Raw genomic sequence first — 23,267 nt, 5'->3', positions numbered from 1 at the left:
ACAAAACAATCTCCAAATAACATCAAACATTTGTAACCATGGTAACGACCAAATCGTTTGACATATAAACCAGCAAACGTAAAAGTTTCTACATGATTATTAAATTGTATACTGTGTTAGAACATTTCAATTTAGTCGAATTACCAAACATGACAGTTATTATACAACTAGAACAAATAGCCCCAACGTGCGAAACTATGGCATTGTCAACTATGACATTTTGTTTCGGGCGGTTTAAAATACGAATGAATGATTCGTGAGTCGCTCAGTTAATGGTCGATTTGATAATCGGCTGTTAGATTTCCTTCTTGGGACCTGTAGAGTTGACAACGATGTTAAAATACATGTTTAATTTGAAGCTCGATTAATAAATGTCTGATTTAGAAAATATTGGTGAAATTGGGTCTAGTCTTATTGCAAGTTGTTAAATTAAACACAGTTCATTCGGTAAATGGGTTTTGTGGTAACTGGTTAGTGGTAATGACACGACGTGAAGTTTTGTGAACGTGAATGTGTGTAGTTTTCGCGTTGTTCGTGTTCCCTGACCAGTCGGTATTTATTCCCGCGACAGCACTGAGTACATTGAATATACGGGCGCGACAGGTTTGCGTTTACGCATACAAAGCCACATCCGCGGTCGTGCCATAGCAATAGTAACTATCGTGATTGCAACTACCCAAGTCCATTTTGCGGCGGGTTTCACGGACGATTACGAGCATCATAAGAATAGTATAGGATAGGAAATATTTTTCTCTAATCGGTCAAATGGATATTTTTAAATGATTTCAATTTTCAGGCAGTATTTTCTAATAAGCCCTTAGGTAGATTTCGTTGAGCGTCGATATAAATTTGAAAAAAAAAAAAAACAAAATATATTTCTTCTACCAGTTTAATACAGAAGCTAGTATTATACAATTTTAAACTTTAATCTTTACATTATTATTTATAAAACAGATACATACATTGTCTAATAAGTAAATAGCATTAACTAATATTTACAAAAGTCATAAAACAACTATACATTTTATTAAATTAAAAATAATTTAATAGTGGGTAAAGTGGACAGACAACTGTTCAAAATTCATTCTTTTTAAACTTTTTACTCGTTTCAGTCACTAAATCTTCAAGTTTATTAATTCTTCTTGCTTTAAGAAATGAGTTCTCACTTTCACTAACACTCTGACGAACACAATTTACATTGGATACATTCTGATTATGTACACCATGTTTTTTATCACCCATAGTTTTATTCTTATTAACTATTAAAGTATTTTGAATGTCTTTAACCAAATCACTAGAGTGCAATTTTATTGTTATTTGATTTTCATTATCACCCTTTTTTATAAATTCTGGTTTAAATTGAACCACAGATCTATTTTCGGAGTCACTCGAAAGCCTTATTGTCTTTCTTAAATGAATTGTATCTGATGAATCAGCAAAGTTCCTCTTCAACAAAATATCTCCAGTAGGCATTTGTTTTAAAAAAGTTAATGTAGGGCCTTCTGAGTTTCTTGTTTCAATTTTTTGTTCTTTACTTGACCCTCCCTTTTCACTTTCAGGACCATCTTCTTGTTGCTCTTCATTTTCAATCAATTTACCTGAATGAATAACAACAGATGTAAAATTGAACCAAATATATATATGTGTACTACAAACATTAATGTTATGCAATAATAATAATTATCTATATCTTACCATTTAAAGTAGGGAATGTGATATCAGGTAATGTTAAATGCGAATCTGGATTGTATGTGTGCATTAAAGATTTTAGCAGATTTGAGATTTCTTCTCGTTTCCTCGTTACAACAATTTCATCAAACCAATTTGCCAATTGTTTTATGGGTAAAGCATAATCCAATATTGGATCCTGCAAAAGAATAAAAGCAATTTAAGTCCATATTCCTCCAAACAAAAGTATTTCAGAATTATAAAGAAAAAAATCTCCATATACCTTAAAAAAATGTTCAACATATTGTAAAAGATATAAGCCACAATCCGTGAAGTTATTTTGTTGGGGAATTTTAGGACAGCTACCTTTAATATTGTCTTTATTAAAAACTTTATTTTTTGACACCTGAAAAAGACGAAAAGGCATTAAAATTTATCTTATATAATCTATACTAATATTATAAAGCTGAAGAGTTTGTTTGTTTGAATGCGCTAATCTCAGGAACTACTGGTCCGATTTGAAAAATTCTTTCGGTGTTAGATAGCCCATTTATCGAGGAAAGCTATAGGCTATATATCATCACGCTAAGACCAACAGGAGCGGAGCAATGCGGGTGAAACCGCGGGGCACAACTAGTATTAAGTATAATAATATATGTACATAATATAATGCAAGATAATATAATACCTTTGTTTGGTATTCACAAGTCAGGTAATCGCGCAAAGTAGCCACAACCCTTGATCTTGAAGCTCCAGCTAGTGAATCAAAAATTAAAATACAGGGTCTGAAAACAAACATTACATTTATATTATGATTATGTCTAACAAAATAAAATTATAATAACAACTAAAATATATATAGTAATAAACATACTGTTTTATTGGTTCGTTCTTTCGAACAATAGGTAGATCTGGTTTCTTTTCCACCGTTTTTTCTGCTTCCTCTTCATCAGAATCACACTGCATGTCTAAGTCACTTTCCTGATAATTGAAATAATTTAATATATTATTAGGATTATTATAAATTATTCATTTTAAATATTTACTATTTCTTTTCTTATCTACTGTGTCAGTATTGGAAACATTTCACAAATTTCAAGTTACCAAAACTTTCTAACTTTATTGATAATAATCTATTTTCTTATAGATTCAACTTGGTACTCTATGATGAATTAACAATTAAAAAATCAGATACATAAATAAGTGCACTGTAGTACTACAATTAATTATTTTTGATAGTTTTGATAGCTGTTCTACTAAAATTATTGATCTCGAGTTTTCAAAGATAGAGTAACTTTCTAGCACTTACATCTCCCTCAGCCTCATCTCGCTCACTTAAATTATCTGAGTCACAATTTAAAGTCAGTTGTTCCTGTTTTACTAGAGGTGTTATTGTAGTGCTTCCTATCTGCATAGATGATTTACGTTCTGCAAAATGATAATAAAACAATTAAGTTTCATATTTACATAACACTCTTAGCTAAATATATCATTATACATGACAAAGGGCATTGAAACTTTCTGGCATATCAACCCGGCCGCCATTTTGATTTTTTTTCAAAATCGCGGCGCACGATTAAAGTTGTATGCATGGATAGAGGATACATAGACAAACAAAAAATGTCTAATATCATAGTACCCTAAAGCGTCACGTTACCGAGATATTTGGAGGTAAATATTCACTTATGAGTACAACGACAAACACTAAAAATTGACTTATTACGTGTCTATATGCATAATATTATCTCCAAATAATCACTCCCAGGTAGATTATTATTAATTAACAGTTTATTGGAAGAAAGTAGGTACATTCATTACATAAAAACATACATACATTACATAAAAATGTAAGTAATGTAATGAATACCTAATTTCTTCCTGTAATAATAATAATCTACCTGGGAGTGATTATTTGGAGATAATATTATGCATATAGACACGTAATAAGTCTATTTTTAGTGTTTGTCGTTGTACTCATAAGTGAATATTTACCTCCAAATATCTCGGTAATGTGACGCTTTAGGGTACTATGTTATGAGACATTTTTTGTTCGTCTATGTGTCCTCTATCCATACATACCACTTTAATCGTGCGCCGCGATTTTGAAAAAAAATCAAAATGGCGGCAGGTCGATATGCCAGCGTCCATACAAAAAGTTTCAAACCCCTTTCTCACCTTTTCGCCTTATCGCTTGTGGAGCTACAATCCTATTATCAATCATACTACGACAACCATCCATACTTGGAAAGCATATGATGGCCACAAACCAATGGCAGTTTTCATTTATAGGAACTACAATGAAGTCTTTCTCAAAAATATTCACATTCTTTGTCCACGTTTTGACTCTGGCATGTCGTTTTTGTGCTGCTGACAAACTGCTGTCCCATTCATGTGGATTTGAACTTCTATTTACTTTGCTTGGTTTTGTTGTTAATCTTTTATAAAAGAAAGTACTAAAAATATGAGTCTTTTCTCTCTGACTGGTGGTTAATACATCATGAACTAAGTGTTTTAAGTAGAAATCAATTATAACATCATTTAAGAATTGATCTTGGGCTAAACACATATAGTCTTCTGTATTTATAGGAATACCACCTTTACCTGGAGGATATATTAAAATTTGTCTTATCTCGGCTGGATTTGAACTGAAAATGTCATGAATATTAGTAACCTTGTAAGCAATTTATATGAAAACAATAAAAATACAGCAAATCTTTAAATTATATACACCTTTTCCCGCCAGACACATTGGAAGCACTTGCGGATCTTGTTGTCATTTTTGAAATATTATTACTTTCTTGTGGACAAGTTCGCACTAGAATCTCATTAGCTTCTTTGGCGTTCAACTCATCCATAACCTTGCCAAATAAATTTTTTAAGGCAGCCTTAGTGTCATCGGTAATAACATTGGGTAATAAGGTTATCCTTTTGTAGGGGTCTATTTTTGACATTGGATTGTAATATGGACCTAGAATATAAAAATACATATAAATACATTTAGCCACTCATTCCTTTATTATTTCAGTAAACTATTGTCATTGCATACATTTTGGTTATGTAATAAATACAGTGCAACCTCGATATAACAAATCTGAAGGGAACAAATAAATATTTGTTATATCAAGTAATTCGTTGAACTGAGGTTCGTTATGTTGAGGCTAGGTTGGTCTAAAATTCGTTATAAAGAGGTCTTTTAACGTTTCTGATCCATTTCAACTTGAATCTTTAACAATAGTGACGAGCAGCAGTGTTCACATTACTTTCCAATTTAAATTAAACAAAAATGATCGTTTTACGAACAAAAGCATGTCGAAATCTGTCGTGACATGAATCACATACTATGAGATTAATAATCATTACATTGGTTAGAACTTTATATAAAGGTTTTGGGTTAACGAAATTCGTTAATTAGAGGTATTTATACTTTTCTTGATAGTTAAAAATTCGTTATAAAGAGGTTGTTCGCAAAAAATGTTCGCAATGTGAAGGGATATTTTGTATTGAATCTTGGACAATTCAAGGGGATTACGAAAAATTTGTTAAATCGAGGAAATCGTTATATTGAGGTACGTTATATTAAGGTTGCACTGTATTGGGCAAATTATGACACAGGATAATTTGGATTACTTACCTAGGTCCTCCACCATATCCAACATTTTTCTTATATAAGCCCCACATTTGCTTTTAGTATATAGAAAAATAACTGGTAGTCCTTTTCCAAAATGAATCAATATCCGGACTACTTCTTTCAATTGTATTTGGAGCGCTACTTCTTTCGATTCATGTTTCAATGAAGGAGCTACAATCTTTATACCCCTAGATGATATGTAAACCTTTTCTTTAGGTGTATATCTATATGAGCCTATTCTAATAGTCCTACAGTTTAGAGAAGCCACAATGCCTGATACATTTTGACTGATTTCTTCCCTGCTTTCATCTGTAACAAAAATAAAAAAATGGATTATCTGTTGTTGATTTTACATATTGATATAATATACATACAGGATACCCGCAGAATTCTGAATAGTTTTGCAGGGCAGTGTCAGGGTATCAAATTTGTCGGATTATAGAGTGCTGCCTAGAGATCCCCCTATAGTGGGGATGTTTATAAGCAAAAGCATCTTGTAATTTGACATATTACAGACTTAGGCCCTTCGCTCATGGAGCTACTCAAAAAGAACTAGTCACAAACTCAAATTACTAACGAGTTGCCTGAGCGTCACAGCCCATACCTGTTCTATGGAGATTCGCACACGACGCGACTAGTTACTAACTGGTGAGTAACGCGTTAGCAACCAATCACGCGCGACGCGTCGTGCCGGTCTCCACGCTACTGGTTTCCCGAGTTTCTTTGTTTTTTATGATAAAAATGAACGAGCAAACATTGACAAGTGACTGAAACCTTATAACTTGAGTAGCGTTGTATGCGAGATACAATCTGTAACTGGTTTGTAATCGTAAATTACTGATTAGTTCAGTCATTTTTGAGTAGCTCCATGAGCGAAGGGCCTTAGGCCCTTCGCTCATGGAGCTACTCAAAAAGAACTAGTCACAAACTCAAATTACTAACGAGTTGCCTGAGCGTCACAGCCCATACATGTTCTATGGAGATTCGCACACGACGCGACTAGTTACTAACTGGTGAGTAACGCGTTAGCAACCAATCACGCGCGACGCGTCGTGCCGGTCTCCACGCTACTGGTTTCCCGAGTTTCTTTGTTTTTTATGATAAAAATGAACGAGCAAATAACAGAAGTGACTGAAACCTTATAACTTGAGTAGCGTTGTATGCGAGATACAATTTGTAACTGGTTTGTAATCGTAATTACTGATTAGTTCAGTCATTTTTGAGTAGCTCCATGAGCGAAGGGCCTTAATGATAAGATAAGATGTTATAAGTTAGTCTTTTTCAGAAGTGGGTACAAATCATTGTATATGTGTATGTGTATTAAAACAATATCTTCAAGTAGAGCACAGTAGTGACGGCTCATTATTTTTGTACATGTTGTACATTGTTCAATAATGCATTATCGGTGGAAAATTTGCCAAAAAACAGGTATTCAATCATAATAGACATGTCAGATTACAGGAGGCAACAGATAGGCCAGGGGCCAGAGTAATGCGGGTCTACTGTATATTGTTTTAAAATATACTACAATATACATATTTGACTGAATCCCTAAGATATAAATATGTCACGGCTAAATACAAAACACATATATTAATATCAGAAAAGTCAACATTTATGAAATATGTATACATTTTTATTGAAAGTAAAAAAAATATTCCACATCTGTAATAAATGTCATATATAAATTATAAGATAAGCATCAAATGGGATTATTTTTTTTACCCTCATATTCAAAATTTTAAGAAAATTTGGAGTATTGTGATCTGATAACAATTTAACCATATAACTTGCACTAGCTTTCCCGCCCGTGGCTTCGCCCGCGCAGTCAAAGAAAAACCCGCATAGTTCCCGTTCCCGTGGGATTTCTGTGATAAAACCTATCCAATGTCCCAGGGTAAAAAGTAGCCTATGTCCTTTCTCGGGTATCAAAATATCTCCATACCAAATTTCATGCAAATTGGTTCAGTAGTTAAGGCGTGATTGAGTAACAGACAGACAGTCAGAGTTACTTTCGCATTTATAATATTAGTATGGATAAGATTAAATAAGAATAAATCCAGATTTGTACCAAACCCCAAATCCCACATATGTGCAATTGAACAGTGTAGATACAATTATAATTTAAAGAATTCCTAGTTATTAATTAAACTATTACATCTTATATAGAATTATCCAGATTTTCTCATGGAACGTATACGAGCTCATACTTTATAGGTTAAATGGCGGTTGGCAACAATTTCTCTACCAATTGTAGTCATGTTCTAATGGTAGAGTTTTAAAACAAAAAATACGGATAAATACTTCATGATAAAATGCTATAATGTTATTTTACTGAAAAATGCGTTGTTTATTGATTTTTGCATTTGCTTTTTATTTCAAAAACATATTTATTCGTTTATCACAATATTGCATACCTTTATTACTACGACGATTTTTATTATACATCTTCATTAGATTCTATTGAGACTTGATTGATACTTATTTTATCATCACAAAGTCGTTTTACACTATTTTACAACATGTACGCACTTTTCAACATATCAAGTAAAATTTGACAGCTGCACACTGCCCGGCATGACAGTTTAATGTTTATTCATTTATTTAATCTAGTGACTAGTGTTGAGCACGTAGAGTGAGAATGAACTATAGAGACGACATCGGCGTATACCCGAACGAGATGGCGAATCCTTACGTCAATGTTGCCAACTATTACAAAAACTTTTTATCCGAAAAACTGGCAAAATATCTATAAATGTTTGGGTATTTTTTTGTAAGATAGGTTTATGAAGAAAAAGACAGATTTGAAAAGATTTTGTTATTTATTAACTTAACTAGCGACCCGCCCCGGCTTCGCACGGGTGCAATGCTGATACTAAATAGTAAATACACTACAGAAAAACTGTGAACGTTGTATAAAAACATAGCGGCCCGCTCCGGCTTCGCACGGGTATAAAAATATATAGCCGGGCGGCCGGCCGGTACAAGCGCGGATCCAGGGGGGGGTCATGGGGGTCATGAACCCCCCCTGGGCCATGTGCACGACCTAAGTGGACCACTAATTTAATATTAACTTTTGAAATTAACAAAGTAATATTGTTCAACATGATTTTTTAATTAACTTTTGAAACATAAAAGTAATATTATAGAACAATGAAATCAATTTCAAACGGAAGAGAATATAGGTAACAAAAATTAGAGGAAAAGTTATTTACGATCGATCTGAGATCGGGATTAAAAAAAACTATAACTGCGGAATAAAGTTTAATGGTAAAGTTGTAGGTATTTAAAATATTTATTACAACTTTTGCTTTTACACTTCTCGCAATTAACCACAAATATCGATATATCCCAGTTCATATATTTTTTATAAAAAAACAAGGCTAATGTTTAGATATCATTTCAATCAATGGTAAATAATAATAGAAAATACAGTAAAATTAGGACAAAAAAGGTCAAGTGCGAGTCGGACTCGCGCACCGAGGGCTTCGAACAAACCTAATTGTTTTATTATGTTGTATCTTTAAATGTTGCTTGTAGCAATTTTTTCTTTGTCTGTGCTATAGGACGTGGGGAGTACTAATATGCTGCACAGTTCTGCATTCTTTTTCTTTAACCGCCACGCCCTTGTCCTCAATACTGCAATTTTCTTTTTTCTTTGCTCGGCTACACGTTCTTTATAATATGTATTTTATAAATTTTTTTCTTAATTTGATTTTTCTCGGTGTTTCCACCTGGAAAAAAAATATTAAGTTATTTTTTGCAAACTTGAAACAGAAATGTAGAATAGAAAAAAATCTTTAATTAAAAAGTATTAAAATAATACAGTTTATATATTTGGGGAAATTAAAGCATGTATTAGTTCAAAACTATGTTACAGGCTTTAGATTCCCCTCACAATTTTAGTAGATTTGATACCTTTTCCAACTTAAATAATTTTACAATTAAAAAAAATATAAGACCACACAGATGTACCTAAATAAGACAAAATATACTTCTTATACAAATAACTCTAAACAGTTACAGTGCTCCCACGGTAACTTTTCTAAATATATTTTTTGGTCACGCTATAAAACCACGCTGTGCACAATGTGGAATTGCATTGGGCATCAAATAGGTATTTTTTTTCGTTTTTCGAAAATAACGCGACTCAAAATGTATAGAACATATTCTGTGACTTTTTCCTGGTAACCAGTTCTTCCTTCCGGTAGCTCGAATCCATCTGTTTAATGTACTTGTTTGTTTTGGAAACCTAAAAAACATATTTAATATTAATTTAATATTATAAAAAAACATTTCACGATTTTGGGGAAAATTTTACCCTGTACTGGTATCCCTAATGTTAATCACATGATTATACCATAAATTTGAAACTACGTAAAAACAAATGGCGTCCTGAACAACAAGAACACTTCGTGATTTAGTCGGATAACACAAAAAAATGTTTACGTCTATTTCGATGAAAATATTATATATTTGTAGATAATTTCACATTAGAGTTAATGAAAATGTATCAACTATATTCAGTTCTATAAAACAATATACTTCAAATAAGTTTACTTACGTGTGAAAGGTAATATTTGGTAATCTTCGTTCCGGCCGATTTTTACAACCAATCACACTACAACGCACCATATTTTCACTTAAAGTCGGATTAAAACAGATCACTGTCAACGTTTATTAAACTTTGAAGTCACATAACAGCGAGAATAAACAGAAAACTAGCAAAACAATGGACTGTAGCCGCTTGTTTGGGACAAACTGCCTTTGTCCCCAACAAAAGAAATCGCATAACATGAGAGAAACAAAAAACAATGTTTCTGTCTCGCTTGCTCTTAGCTTTATAGTCATAAGTGTATTTCTCTCACGCATTACTTGTCATTTTAGTGCCTCCTCTAGTTCATTCTCCCTCTACGGTTGAGCAGCTTTTTCACAGATTAAAAATTTTATCGCTACAAAGTGACTGGCGTCTAGGAAGTCTATGGTTTAAATAAAGAATAGTTCACACTATGTATCGTAAAACAATTACCAAGAAACATGCTACAACATTTAAATAAAATAAAAAAATTATAAGGAATGAAATTTGATCGCCCCTCAAAGCTCTTTTTTTTCATGTTTCTTGAGGTGATTATTAGAATTTTTAGTTAGGGAGAACGGAACAAAAAAGTCAAAAAACACTGTTATTTACATAGAAATATTTCAGTATACATTTTGTCCTTGATTTTGTCACTTCAATTTAGAGATTTATCTCATACTCCATGGTGACCGGTTATGACATCATAGTAGGTAACTTTATCAATTATGCCGCGTCCATTGGAATTTCCTAGCCATTTTTGTTATTTAAAAAAAATGTATTTTTTTTTGTTCAAAAAAATTATTCGAATTTCATACATATATTATCCCCTTGAGAAAAAAAAATAAAAAAATATAGTTATCGGTTCCTAATAACGCTGTCTTTGTCGCGCAGGGCTCTTCGTAGCAATCTTTCTCTTTTACACACAGAGCAAATATTTGTCAGTTTTATTTGAGGGGATTCCCGTGTAGTTGTGTTAAATTAGATTTTGTCTATGCTGTCCAAACTAGTCCGAGTATTTTGCGTTTATTTGGTACTGGTGTTTCGATTATTTTGGTCGGTTTATGGGGTTGTTTCAATATGAAGCGCAAATATGAACAGAAATATAGATCGGAGTGGGAACAAAACTGGAATTCTCTTCTTGGTTAACCAAGAGACAAATACAGTGAAAATGGTATGTGTAAAGCATGTGGAGTGACGTTTTTAAGTAGAATCGCTACTATAAAGTCTCATGCCGTGACTGAGAAACATCGTAAAAAGATAATACATTACAATTTACAGTGGTCCAGTGGACATGTGTTTTATTTTTAATTTTTATGTGTTTTATTTGTAATATTTCCATATGAAGCTTAGTAATGAAGCAAACATTTTGGTATAATTGAGTGTTCTATTTAGTATTTTTTAGTAGATTTTAAAGATTTCGTTGGTGGGTTTATAAAATTAGAAACGGTCACACTGGCCATTAGCCATTACTAGGCTTCACTCAATGTTTACGCGATATTCCGTCCGTCTTTTTTTAGGTCCATGATTATTACAATAAAAAAGGTTCATGACGGCAGATTCTTCACAGCATAGTATAAAACAGAGTTGCATTCTGCTATTTGTTTGTTCCTATGTATTTTAAGATCTTTAAAAGTATGCATCGGATTTCGATGCGGTTTTTTAAATAGAGTGAGTCTCTAGTCGCAGGCGGAAAGCTAGTTATTGATTATATACACAAGCTGTTTTATAAGTATACGCTTTCTTTAAAATATACCCACTTGCTTAATAAAGCAGGGTGCTACATGCTAAATTAACACATTTCGGCAGTTCAGTATCAATATTCAATATATATTTTTTATTCAGTATGTATCCAGTAATGAAAACAGGATACTAGGGAACTATTTTACTGGACATTGTTAGGTAAAGAGCTAGCGCGCACGAGCAACTTGTTTCCGCAACTACATATTTTGTCTCTGTTTGTTGTGTCGCTACGTGTGCGCACTTTCATACTAGCCCATGGGTGGAGAGACAAAATAGTTGCGGAGACAAAGTTGCTCGTGCGCGCTAGCTCTAACATAAATACCTATGTTGAATGCGTTGGTTGAATAGTTTCCTTTAGAAGTTCATTCATTTGACAAACAAGTTAATGAAATAGTTTTTATTACATCTATGACGTTATTTTCTACGGCAACCCTATTAGTGTTCAGCCATAAATATGTTACTGTTTATATCCATTCTAATATTTATAATGCGAAAGTAACTCTGTCTGTCTGTCTGTTACTCAATCACGCCTAAACTACTGAACCAATTTTCATGAAATTTGGTATGGAGATATTTTGATACCCGAGAAAGGACATAGGCTACTTATTATCCAGGGAAAATGACGCAATCCCGGAAATCCCACGGGAACGGGAACTTTGCGGGTTTTTCTTTGACTGCGCGGGCGAAGCCGCGGGCGGAAACCTAGTCCGTTATAAGTGAATAATAAGATGCACCAGTGTATGTCGATAATCACCAATTACCCAAACACCGTAACTGCTCTGAATTTACTTATTTAATTTTACTTGAATGAGAAATACAGCGGTGAATGTTAATTGATACAGTTAATCTTAGATTTAGCTTTTTACAATTTGTTTGATAACAGTCACCAGTGAATGACCGAAGTCGTCACGAAAAGAATAAATAGCGACCATTCACCAATTACTTTAGAAAGATCTCAGTCATCAGTGCATCTTTACATAAACTGCATTTCGGATAGTCACGGTAACATTATTATTTATTATAAAAAAATGTTTTACTTTTTTCTGTTTCTTGGTTAAAGTTTCAATAAAATTTAAATTAATAATAATCGACAATTTAATTCATAAAGTAAAAGGAAAGGTTAAGTATTTTATTTAGAGGAATGCTATAAAATGCATACAAATGTATGGTTTGAAAATCTCTATTTGCCTTTGAAAATAAGATATCAATAAAAAAATGTTGTGTGGTTTTATGAAACCACGGTAAAAGTGAAACTGTTCGAACGGTTCCGAACACTGCTTTGTGTAGCGCATGTCGCGTGACGGTCGGCTGCCGAGTAGGTATACTCGGCAGCCGCGATACACGCGACATGCGCTACACAGACCAAAAAGTTTGAGACGATGTAATAAAAGTTTCACTTTAAAAATACACTTACCATCCATATTATCAAATCGAATGCCGCTATCTGGTGTTTCACCTTCTATTTCACTTAGTGATGGTTCCTTCATGGTTGCCGATTGTTCCATCTGGTTAATAATACACACTATTGTATTAACATTTCAGTATTATTGTGTCATAAAATTATAATGAAAAGTTAAATTATCCTTCAATGTTTGATATCATTTTTTTATAGTGATATGAAGGAAATTCATATTAAAAGTAGTATTTATTACCTGATTACTTAACATTGAACTATTCGAGTCTTCTTCATCAGAACTTAATGTTAATATAACCGGTTCAGGATCAGGCTGTTTTCCTCTTGGCTTTCTTACTCTTCCGGGCTTTTTCTCTTGTACAATCTATTTGAAATATTCGTAATAATCAGTAAAAAGAAAATTAATTCAACTAATAATATTGTATATGATCCTGGAAGGTCAGATATTAAAAAAGAATAGTATAACATCTACTGTACAATTTGAGTGCATAGAATCTAATATGTATAATGTCAGCCAAATACATATTACAAAAATACAATTTATATTCATATATGCTATAAAATGGTCTATTCATGAGGAGCCTGAGTTAACTTACCATTAAAAAATGTATTGAAACCAAGTTTCCACACACCCTATTTATTTTTTAAATTTATATTGCATGTTAATTTTGAATACTTACAGTTTTATTATTAAATGTTTTGATAGAAGTTTTTAGCAGGTTCAGTTTAATGCTTTCACTGCATGTTCTGAAAGAAAATATTAATTAGAAATAATGTGGATGTGCATATTTACAACACAAATACTTTTTTGTGTAGTACATATATTACATTTGTTTTTCTAGGTGAGGTTTTTCAGCTTCTTTCTTCTTTTGTTCTACGTTTTTACTTGCTAATGGAACACTTTTTGGTTCTTCTGTGAAAACTCTTTTACACCTGTAACAAAAATATACATTTATTTAAGGAATCATCTTGGACAAAAAGAGTAAAAATCAATAAAATTATTTAGATAAAAAATTACACTAATCATCAGATCATATTGACAATTGGGTTTGTTTTAAAAGTATGGCACGCCTCACTACGCCAAGCGTGTGTATTTACAATTATTTCATTAGATTACGTGTGATACGACAAAAGTGTCGTGAGTAATATTTTACGTAAAAGTCCTTAAATGAATATACCAAGAAGCTTATATCTAATACACTGAAGATTTCAGTATGAACATTAACTTGTAACAAGAAAATATGACCTTGAATGACGCCTATATGTTTTTTTATCCCTTTCACACCCACTTGCCAAGTTAGGTGTGAAAGGGATAATAAAACATACAGGCGTCATTCAAGGTCATATTTTCTTGTTACAGGTTAATAGTCATAGTGCAATCTCCAGTGTATTAGATATAAGCTTCTTGGAATATACAAACCGTTGACAGCGACTAAAATCGAAGCCAGTGTAACCACAAGACTTGCATACTGCTAGTTTCCCATCTACAAAACGCGGCGGAGGTGATTTAGGCGACTCGGGACTATTGTTAGCTGCAAAAAAGGTATATTATGTACATTGTATATTTAATATTTATCCAATTTAAATTATCATATTTAAGAAAATTACAATGTTTGGCCAAAAATATTGAGTCATAGACAAATTACATTATATCTAAGAAAAACTAATGATAAATAAATGCTTTTAAGATGAATTTAGAAACTAAACTATTCTATAATAAGTTATTCTATAATCGCATACAAGTATCAGGACCGGGTCCTTTCTCTGGTGTGGACATTTCACTATTTTGAGATTGTGTTGTCACATTAGGCGAACTTCTACTGCTAATATCACCCACTAACATCTGCAATATATAAGATTATTATTATTAGTAACTTTATCGAGAAAAAACGATTCTACTCAGTAAAGTTTCTACATACCGGATGGTTCTCTACCATTTCTTCTATTCTTGTTGTAGAACCTACTGATACAAAATAATCAATTTCACTACTGGTATTTTGCATACACTGTATATGAGTATCTTCCGTAAAGGGTACATTAACCTGGAACAAAATCTGTTATAAACAATTTTGATTGAATCATTGAAGATTTTAATAAAATATCAACTACATAATGTTATAGTGTTAAATGTGTTAGTTTGAAATTTTATAAAAAAAAGATTTTTCTTTTTGTTAATAGGTAATACAAATTGTTAAAATATGTACCCTAGAATTGAATACAATGAATATAAAAAGATAAGTACCTGTTCCAAAACTTCTTGAAGTGTACAGCTTTCCTTTGGCAGTGTAAAAGTAATTAGTCTTTGCTCTCCATTTTGGAGAAATATTAACATTTTTGCAGATTGGGGCTCTGCGGATTGTTCAGATGGACCACCAGTTTCGTTGTTTTCTGTATGAATAAAAAAAATAATTTCCGTTACAGTTATAAGATCTTTTCTCAGTATTAAATAACGAAATGATACAATAGATTTGGTACAGAAAGGAGAAAATCTTATATATCATCATTTCTTTAATTGGATTTGAAACAAAATATCACAAAAAAAAACTAATTGTATCCACTTACCGGAGTGAGGAGCTTGTGGTTGTGTCTGCATTGGTGGTACTCTTTGCACTGGTCTTTGTTGTTCCTTACTTTTAACTAATGTCTGTCGGCCAGTATCCCTGAAATAGTATAATTTAATAATGTTGTATAGCTGGACAAAAGGCTCTAATGCTTATAAAAAAGTATTCTTAACTATACTTTATTGAAAGGTATCCGAAAATGGACACAAGTAATAGAATCATATTTAGAAACCGTCATCGTTTTGATGACGGTTAAAACGTCTGTGAAAAACTGAAAGATATTGTAGCATTGCTATTCAGTGTCAAACAATCTAATATGCTGCCCTTAAATCCAAATTAAGTTTGAATCAATAAGTGTTATGATAAGGAAAACATTTACCTGGGTTGCTGCTGCTGTTGTTGAAGTTGTTGCTGATGCAAATGTTGCGACATAACTCGCGACGTCTGTTGCGACATAGCACGCGAAGTCTGTATCCGCCTGAACTCAGCCAAAGTAATCCTTTGTCCGTTCGATAACGTGAAAAACTGCCGTTCTTCATCAGGATTATCTTGTTCCATCAACAATTGGGCTATAGTTTGGGGTTGATGTTGTGGTGTTTGTTGCACGTGAGAGTTTTCATACACTATCTGATTCTGTGGAAAGTTATGTTGGGGCACATAATTGATCTGATGCTGTGTGACTCCAGAGTTCATAGACGCAGGCGGCACTGTACTCGGTCCCTGTCGCAGAGCCGGAGGCGTGTGGAACTGTTGCGACGTATTCATATTCTCACTGACGATAGACTTCTGAACTATCGCCGCTGTAATACTTTCTTCGAGATCATCCATATCATTGGCGTTATTGGGTTGAACGACAACTTTCTTCACTTGTTGTTGTATCTGTTGCAACTGCTGGTTAGGTGGGTGTTGCTGTGCAACATTTAAGGTATTTTGTTGAGGTAGTGGTCCATTATTTTGGCTCGATTGTGCTGTGTGAATTGAGATAGGCGACTGATTGATACATTGCGTGACAATAGTACCCTGTGGAGTGATGATGCGTGCTTGTTGACCATGTTGATTTTGATTAAGTAAAATTTGTTGTTGCTGCAAATAATAATGAATGTTAAGTACTTTTTTTATATGTGAACACATTTTTTTGAATGGTGGAAGATATAAACTTACTTGTTGTGTAAGTTTGAGTTGATTTAACTGTTGTTGTTGTTGCTGTTGCACTTGTTGACCAAGAATGTGTTGTGCTAACTGGTGATGCTGTTGTTGTTGCTGTTGCTGCTGTTGTTGCTGCTGCTGTTGCTGTTGTTGTTGCTGTAAGAATATCTTCGTGATTATCAGAACAATATCTGCAAAAGCTGCGGTAAAAGTGACAAACTTTGAAGTGAAATATTAATCACTTTACGACAAAACACTCACTTGAACCTGCAGCAGCGGCGTCCTCGGCCGCGGCGGGCGCTGCTGTCCGTGCGCCGCGTGCGGGTTGAGCACGCGCGGGGAGCCGGGCCGGGCCGCGCGCGCCCGCACCGCGCCCGCGCCCGCCGGCCCGGGGGACGGCGACTGCGACTACACACACATTATAATATATCAAATCCTATAAATTTATAGAGAACTAGCTTTCCGCCCGCGGCTTCGCCCGCACAGTCAAAGAAAAAGTCTAATCCTAAGTGTGCGTCCACACTGAATGCGCGGTGGCGGCGGCCTAGGCGGGCGCGACGAGCGGGCGCTCGCGGTGGCCACACCGACGCGCGAGCTCAAGTAGCGGTTCGACGTTTTTCGGGTGTTGCAAACTTTGGACGATTTGCTATTTTTACTGGACAGTCCGATTTTGATATGAGATCATTATAGAAGTTGTACACGAAATAAATAAAACAGAGGAATAACGGGTGAATCTTATATGAAGAATTGAGATTATACCCTACAAAATTACTGTGGTGTATATAAGTGTTTTAGATAGAATCGCACTTATAAATAAAGAAGTTCCACTTCAACAATTAAGTAATTACCGCTATTTTACGAAAAACATTAAAGGATATAATATAAGAAGTCGAGCGACAAGACCGAACTGGTTTGATACCCCCGCCGTCCGCGCATTGGGTCGCTTGCTGACTAGGCCCGTAGTGTGGCCAGAACGCGCGGATAGGAGAGTTTGAAAACTACGCGCGCTGGCTCGCTCATTACCGTCGCACTAGGCTTCCGCCATAGTCATTTCAATGTGAACGCAAAGGCGCGTTTCATACGTTTGATATTTCGCGCCCGCCGTCGCAACCGCGCTAGGCTCGCAGTGTGGACTTGCACTATGTCCCGGTGTAAAAAGTAGCCTATATCCTTTCTCGGGTATCAAAATATCTCTATACCAAATTTCATGCAAATTGGTTCAGTAGTTAAGGCGTGCTTGAGTAACAGACAGACAGACAGAGTTACTTTCGCATTTATAATATTAGTATGGATAGTAAAAATTCGATCATGATGCGGGATGGGGCGGACACTTGACCAACTCAGCCACCCGTAACCCGCCAGAGCGATCGAATTTATTCTATTCTTTCAGTTTTAATTGTTATTATGTATTTATGTGTCTAAGTGAATATTATAAACGCGAAAATTTGAAATAATTAATGCAAAAAAAACTGGTAGGAGCTGTATGAAATTTGGTACAGACATCCTTAATAATATTAATAAATACGAAAACGTGTTTACTTATTTGTCTTTTTTTAATTCAAATAAATGTCATCATTAAAAGATTGCGCTAATCATCCAAACAATTAGCAGATTCAACCAGATGACTGCGACACATACACTACAGTTAAAAAACTGTATGCCTTGAATATTGTTAAGTTCTATAAAATATCCGCGGTTTCAAAACCAGAAGCTGCTTGTATTCATTTGCTTAAATCTGTTTGTTGATTTTTCTATTTCAAGATATTTATATTCATTTCCAACTGCATATTGTGGATATAGTTTTTATTCTTGAAGTATGCTATAATATAAATTATGTAAAATATATAACAATTATTTACTGAATACTTTTAAATTTCAGTAAAGTAGAGAAAATAGAAATTAAATAGACCAGACACAAGAGTATGAAATAATATTTTATAAATTAAACAGGTAATCCCTATTTCTTTATTAAAAAAACCTAAGGAAAACTGTCTAAAATACATTTATATATTTTAGATTCATTATAAATTTGCAACTATTAGAAATCAAACTGTAGGAAATTTGGCACAACCGAAACAATAAATTATGACACCCATAGTTATTCCTTCTGATCTTACCTGTTGTAATATTTGAGGATTGAGAAGTCTAGCGGGCACTTGCAACGGTGGCGGTGTCATTGTTGCCCGTAAGGGTGGCCGTCTTGGTCGAACGGTCCTTACCGGAGTGCGCACTAGAGTCACCCCACTTTGGTTGTTTAGTGCTTGATTCAACAGCCGCGGTGGAGCTTGTCGCGGGTTTCCCTGAAATCAAATGTATATAGAGGTTTTATTTTTTGATACTCCAGTAAAACTAATAAATTATCTGAAACATTTGAAGCATTATATCTTATATAACATGCAGTTTAAAATGAAAAAAAAAAATGTTTGCATTGAGCTTGAAGCCCTTAACTGATAAAACTATAAAATAAAATTGTTCCATACTTACAGCTTGATTAATGTATGCTGTTTGCATTACAACTTGTTGATGCTGAATCTGTTGAGTCTGCATGTGTTGTTGATGTTGCTGCTGTTGCTGTTGTTGAAGTTGGTGTTGCAACTGTTGCTGTTGCAACTGTTGGAATTGGATCTGTTGCTGGTGTTGTTGAAGCTGTTGCAAGAGCTGTGGTGATGCCCTTGCCAACTGTGGCTGCTGTTGATTTTGCTAAAACATAGCATAACAAACATACATGTCTCATTAAGATAATGTTTGGTGTAATGTTTGGTTTGGTTAATAGATTATATTTAATTGTCAGTTTTCGTTGATATTACTTAGATAGATATTTCCAAGAATTATGGTTTATTATTTAATAGCTTTAGACTACCTTTACTTATGAACAAGAACAAAACGATGTGCATCCTATTCATACAAATAATAATATGCAGTCCATGGGTCTGCTTGATTAGAGTGGTTTTTATGCGAAGACACTGTCTTCTGAGATACAGGCAATAATTAATAACTTAGTTTGGAGGGGAGAGCAATATTATTACCTAAATAGTTGAATATATGCTAATATTAGTATAACATACATTTTGTGGTGGTCCATGTTGAGGGGTCGGTGGCGGAGGCGGTGGTGGGGGCGGCGGTTGAGGCGGTGGCTGCTGACCCGGATGTAACACCGACGGCGACGAAAGTACATGCACGGGGCTCACCATCTACAGGGTACACATATTTTTGACGACGCGGTTGGCGCAGTGGTAAAGTAACTGCCTACTGAGCCGACGGTCCCGGGTTCGATCCCCGGTCAGGGCAAATATTTGTGTGATGAACACAATTATTTGTTCTTGGGTCTGGTTGTTATTATCTATATATGTATTTATTAAATATTATATTTATCGTCGCCTAGTACCCACAACACAAGCCTTAATTGAGCTTACTGTGGGACTAGGTCGATTTGTGTAATAATGTCCTATAATATTTATTTATTTATTATTTATTTATTATAGTAAATAAACAAGTAATTAGCGTCATTTTATACTCTAATGTTGTACTCAGTAGTTAGGAGTATTTTTTGTAGTGGGAATAGACTGAGCTATATGTGGAATGTATCTCCCAAAATTGTAGGGAAATATAAGTGCAAACTAGGGATAAATGATTTAACTGGCTGTGACTTTAGTCCTTAAACACTAGTTGATCAAGATCCAGTTATTTAGACCTAAAAGACAACAAATGGACAATTTTATAAGCATCAAGTGTGGTTTTATTAAAAATGTAATGAAGGGTTAGTGATACCAAGTAAAACGAGACAAGTAAGCTATAAGATATTCTACACCTATAAAAACAAATAAAAATATTGTAAACCTCCTCCCACTTATATTCATAAATGGTTTTTGTTAAAATGTAAAAAGGATAATTTTAACCACATTAGAGTGCATTAATGAAGACTTTGATCTCCTAATCTATTCACAAAAGACTTATTGCCACATGTAGCAATAATGTTCTACCAGCAACATTTATTTTTTAGTAATCCTGTTGTTCTTTCCTTGTTTGAAGTTTTGTGTCAGTGTTTTTAGACATACAAATCCAGGGTTACCAATAGCATGAGGAGACACTTTTTTCATTTAGTTCTCATGTTTTTTTCAGTAATTGTAGATAAGGGAGACATATTGTAATACCCATTTCAAAATTTATTATTGGATACCAATAACAACTATAATATATTAAATTAAAATGATCTTACAGTGTTTGGACAAAGATCAAGACACATGGCGACATGTCAAGCCAAATTTGATAAACATACAGCAACACTCCTTAAATATAACCATTAACCATACCCATTTTATTAGTAGTGGTACATTCTGATTATTTTTTTATGATAATCTACTAATTAGAAATAAGCTCCAACATGCACATAACATAAGGAGTTAATTTCAAGTTATTAGTAATTATTATATTACAGTAATATATAACAGAAAACCTGTAATATCAATAATTTACTTTTTGTTTATTATTTTTAGTAATTACATTGCATGTTGCAATGCAAGTTGTGTACTAGTTGTGAATAAATTTATAAAACAATAATAATTAATTAAGTAGGAGATTTTACAAATAAAAATAAAATTGATTCACTTTCACAAAAACCTACTTCACTCTCACATAATACAAGGAATTTCATGCTTCGAAACTCAATTTATTAAAAATTGACATTTTGGTTACATTTAAAACCAAATTTCAAAATGAGAAAGTAAATAAAATAAAATGCCAATTTAAGAACCAATATATATAAATAAAATATAGCTTAACCAATTTTGTAAATGAAAGCAATTAGATCAAAGTATAGTGGTATAAAATTTATGTACACATGCCAAATAAGATTTTGAGCAAATCTTACAGTCATACAGTTATTAGCTATAACTATTTCGTTTTATAAACATACATGTTGTAGACGCTGGGAAGATGACTGTTGCATCAATGATGCATCAATAATCTGTGGGGCTTGATGCAACACAACCTGAGCGTCTACAGGTAAATCAGAAGTGTAGTACACCTAAAATAAATGTTTCTTAGAGACAACTCTAAACCATATAGTACACAATGTATGTTGGCCTGTTTTAAGAATTACTTTATGCAATGCAGTTTGCATAAATATGTCATAATAATTATTACAATTTAAAAAAGAATCACTTACCTGATGTCTAAGCAATGTCTGTTGTTGATGTGTCTGTTGGGACTGTTGCTGTGATTGTTGTTGTTGAAAATCAGGTCGGTTGGGCTGCGGGGGAGGTTGGTCATGTCTAATGATATATTGCTGCTGATATTGTAAGCCATCTCCAACAACTAATTGAGGCTGAACTTGAACACCTTCACTAACTATTATATCATTTGGTTGATCTGCTTGTTGAACTACCACCTTTCAATAAACACAAGTTTTGTCAATTAACTTTCTCATGGCTCATTTGATTGGAAATAATTTCACTGTATAATTAATGTGTACATACTTGTTGTGGTGCATACTGCTGATCATCTTGATTAACTACTATTCTGCCATCTAAACATATATTAGGGCAGTATCTTTGTAAATCTTCTAGAGTCAATGAATGTCCTTGGCCAACAGCTATTTGATAATATTGAGCCATGGCAAACAATTAACCTGAAATATACCCTCTGTTTAAAAAGTGTCTAAAGATTTTAAAGCGATAAATAAACTCAATTCACGCAATCTGCACTAACAGTACTGTAAAATAGTATGAACGTTGAATATACGTGAGACCCGATCAAACTTATTGACGTAATTATTTCACAAATTATTATCATTGTTTACGAAATCAATAAATATAGAAAGATTTCTATATATTTCTAAGAAGAGCATTTAAACACTAAATTACAATATGATGATTGAAGTTCTGACGAGCAACTGTTTCTTTGACAGATCTCATATACACCCTGAATCTACGTACAAGTAACAACAGCAGGATTGACTCCGTGGAGCAAGCGAATATTTTAACTATGGCGACAAATATAATTTCACTTTTCGATACAGTATATATTTGTGAAAAACACTATCAACATTTAACAGGAACAAGCTCTTCATTTATTTTGAAAAACACCTTTAAAAGCGCACTAATCATGGAAATGAATGGCTTCGATTCTTATACTCCAACCTAAATAAGCTCCAACTGAACTGTTTACCACCTCACTTAGTTTACGTTTTACTTCTGTCTTACCAATTTTTACTGAGGACATTTTAAATGCCATACATTTACGATAAAAGTTAACTTTTAACATCAAAATGTAAAAAAATTAACTCAAACGCCAAACCTAGAAGCAATTTACATTATGGCGTGTGTGTCACTTTGAACAAATGTATTATTTTTTTTTTTATTTAAATGTTGCCTGAATTTCGGAATTTAGCAATAGACAATAGCACTGATTTCAAGCTGTTTTCAAGTAACAAAAGTAAAAAATAAAATTAGTTCAAAGTATGTACGTACATCATTTAAATGAAAAATTAATTCGTACATTATTCCTCAAATATTAATGTTAATTCGTTTATTGCAA

The 23,267-nt window shown here is 33.5% G+C and overlaps 1 protein-coding gene across 4 annotated transcripts; it reads right to left on the bottom strand.

The window, feature by feature from the left end:
- Positions 1-871: 871 nt before the first annotated feature.
- On the bottom strand, positions 872-23,061 carry LOC149904676 (uncharacterized). 4 transcript variants are annotated; one of them, XM_090106822.1, is made up of 28 exons: positions 22,934-23,061; positions 22,208-22,359; positions 21,898-22,119; positions 21,646-21,756; positions 19,799-19,924; positions 19,218-19,433; positions 18,851-19,033; positions 16,995-17,141; positions 16,749-16,889; positions 15,967-16,670; positions 15,589-15,686; positions 15,269-15,414; positions 14,946-15,080; positions 14,767-14,869; positions 14,447-14,558; positions 13,855-13,959; positions 13,707-13,773; positions 13,265-13,390; positions 13,027-13,117; positions 5,300-5,605; positions 4,399-4,636; positions 3,844-4,313; positions 2,978-3,096; positions 2,543-2,649; positions 2,357-2,453; positions 1,952-2,074; positions 1,696-1,867; positions 872-1,598 (listed from the first exon to the last, which is right to left on the bottom strand). In XM_090106822.1, exons 2-28 carry the CDS (start codon positions 22,343-22,345, stop codon positions 1,075-1,077), a joined length of 5,127 nt encoding a protein of 1,708 aa, XP_089962948.1. In that variant the 5' UTR covers positions 22,346-22,359; positions 22,934-23,061; the 3' UTR covers positions 872-1,074. The 4 variants fall into 4 exon arrangements, with proteins under 4 accessions (XP_089962948.1, XP_089962950.1, XP_089962949.1 ...); XM_090106824.1 differs by having other exon boundaries at positions 14,946-15,068; XM_090106823.1 differs by having other exon boundaries at positions 22,871-23,042.
- Positions 23,062-23,267: the final 206 nt, after the last annotated feature.

The sequence above is a fragment of the Colias eurytheme genome, chromosome 11, assembly GCF_061535395.1.
Source record: "Colias eurytheme isolate Ceu_HAF_F1 chromosome 11, ilColEury1 Martin Lab GWU primary, whole genome shotgun sequence".
Lineage (NCBI taxonomy): Eukaryota > Metazoa > Arthropoda > Insecta > Lepidoptera > Pieridae > Colias > Colias eurytheme.
Note: the sequence above shows the minus strand (reverse complement) of the source record. Positions and strands in the feature narration are given on the sequence as shown.

Excerpts from the sequence above, each read along its gene's own strand:
- LOC149904676 (XM_090106822.1), bottom strand. The coding sequence starts at position 22,345 with ATGGCTCAATATTATCAAATAGCTGTTGGCCAAGGACATTCATTGACT. Across the intron at positions 16,890-16,994 it reads CGCCGCTGCTGCAGGTTCAA|CAACAACAACAGCAACAGCA; the intron begins GTGAGTGTTTTG and ends ATATTCTTACAG. Across the intron at positions 14,559-14,766 it reads AGGACCCGGTCCTGATACTT|CTAACAATAGTCCCGAGTCG; the intron begins GTATGCGATTAT and ends CCTTTTTTGCAG.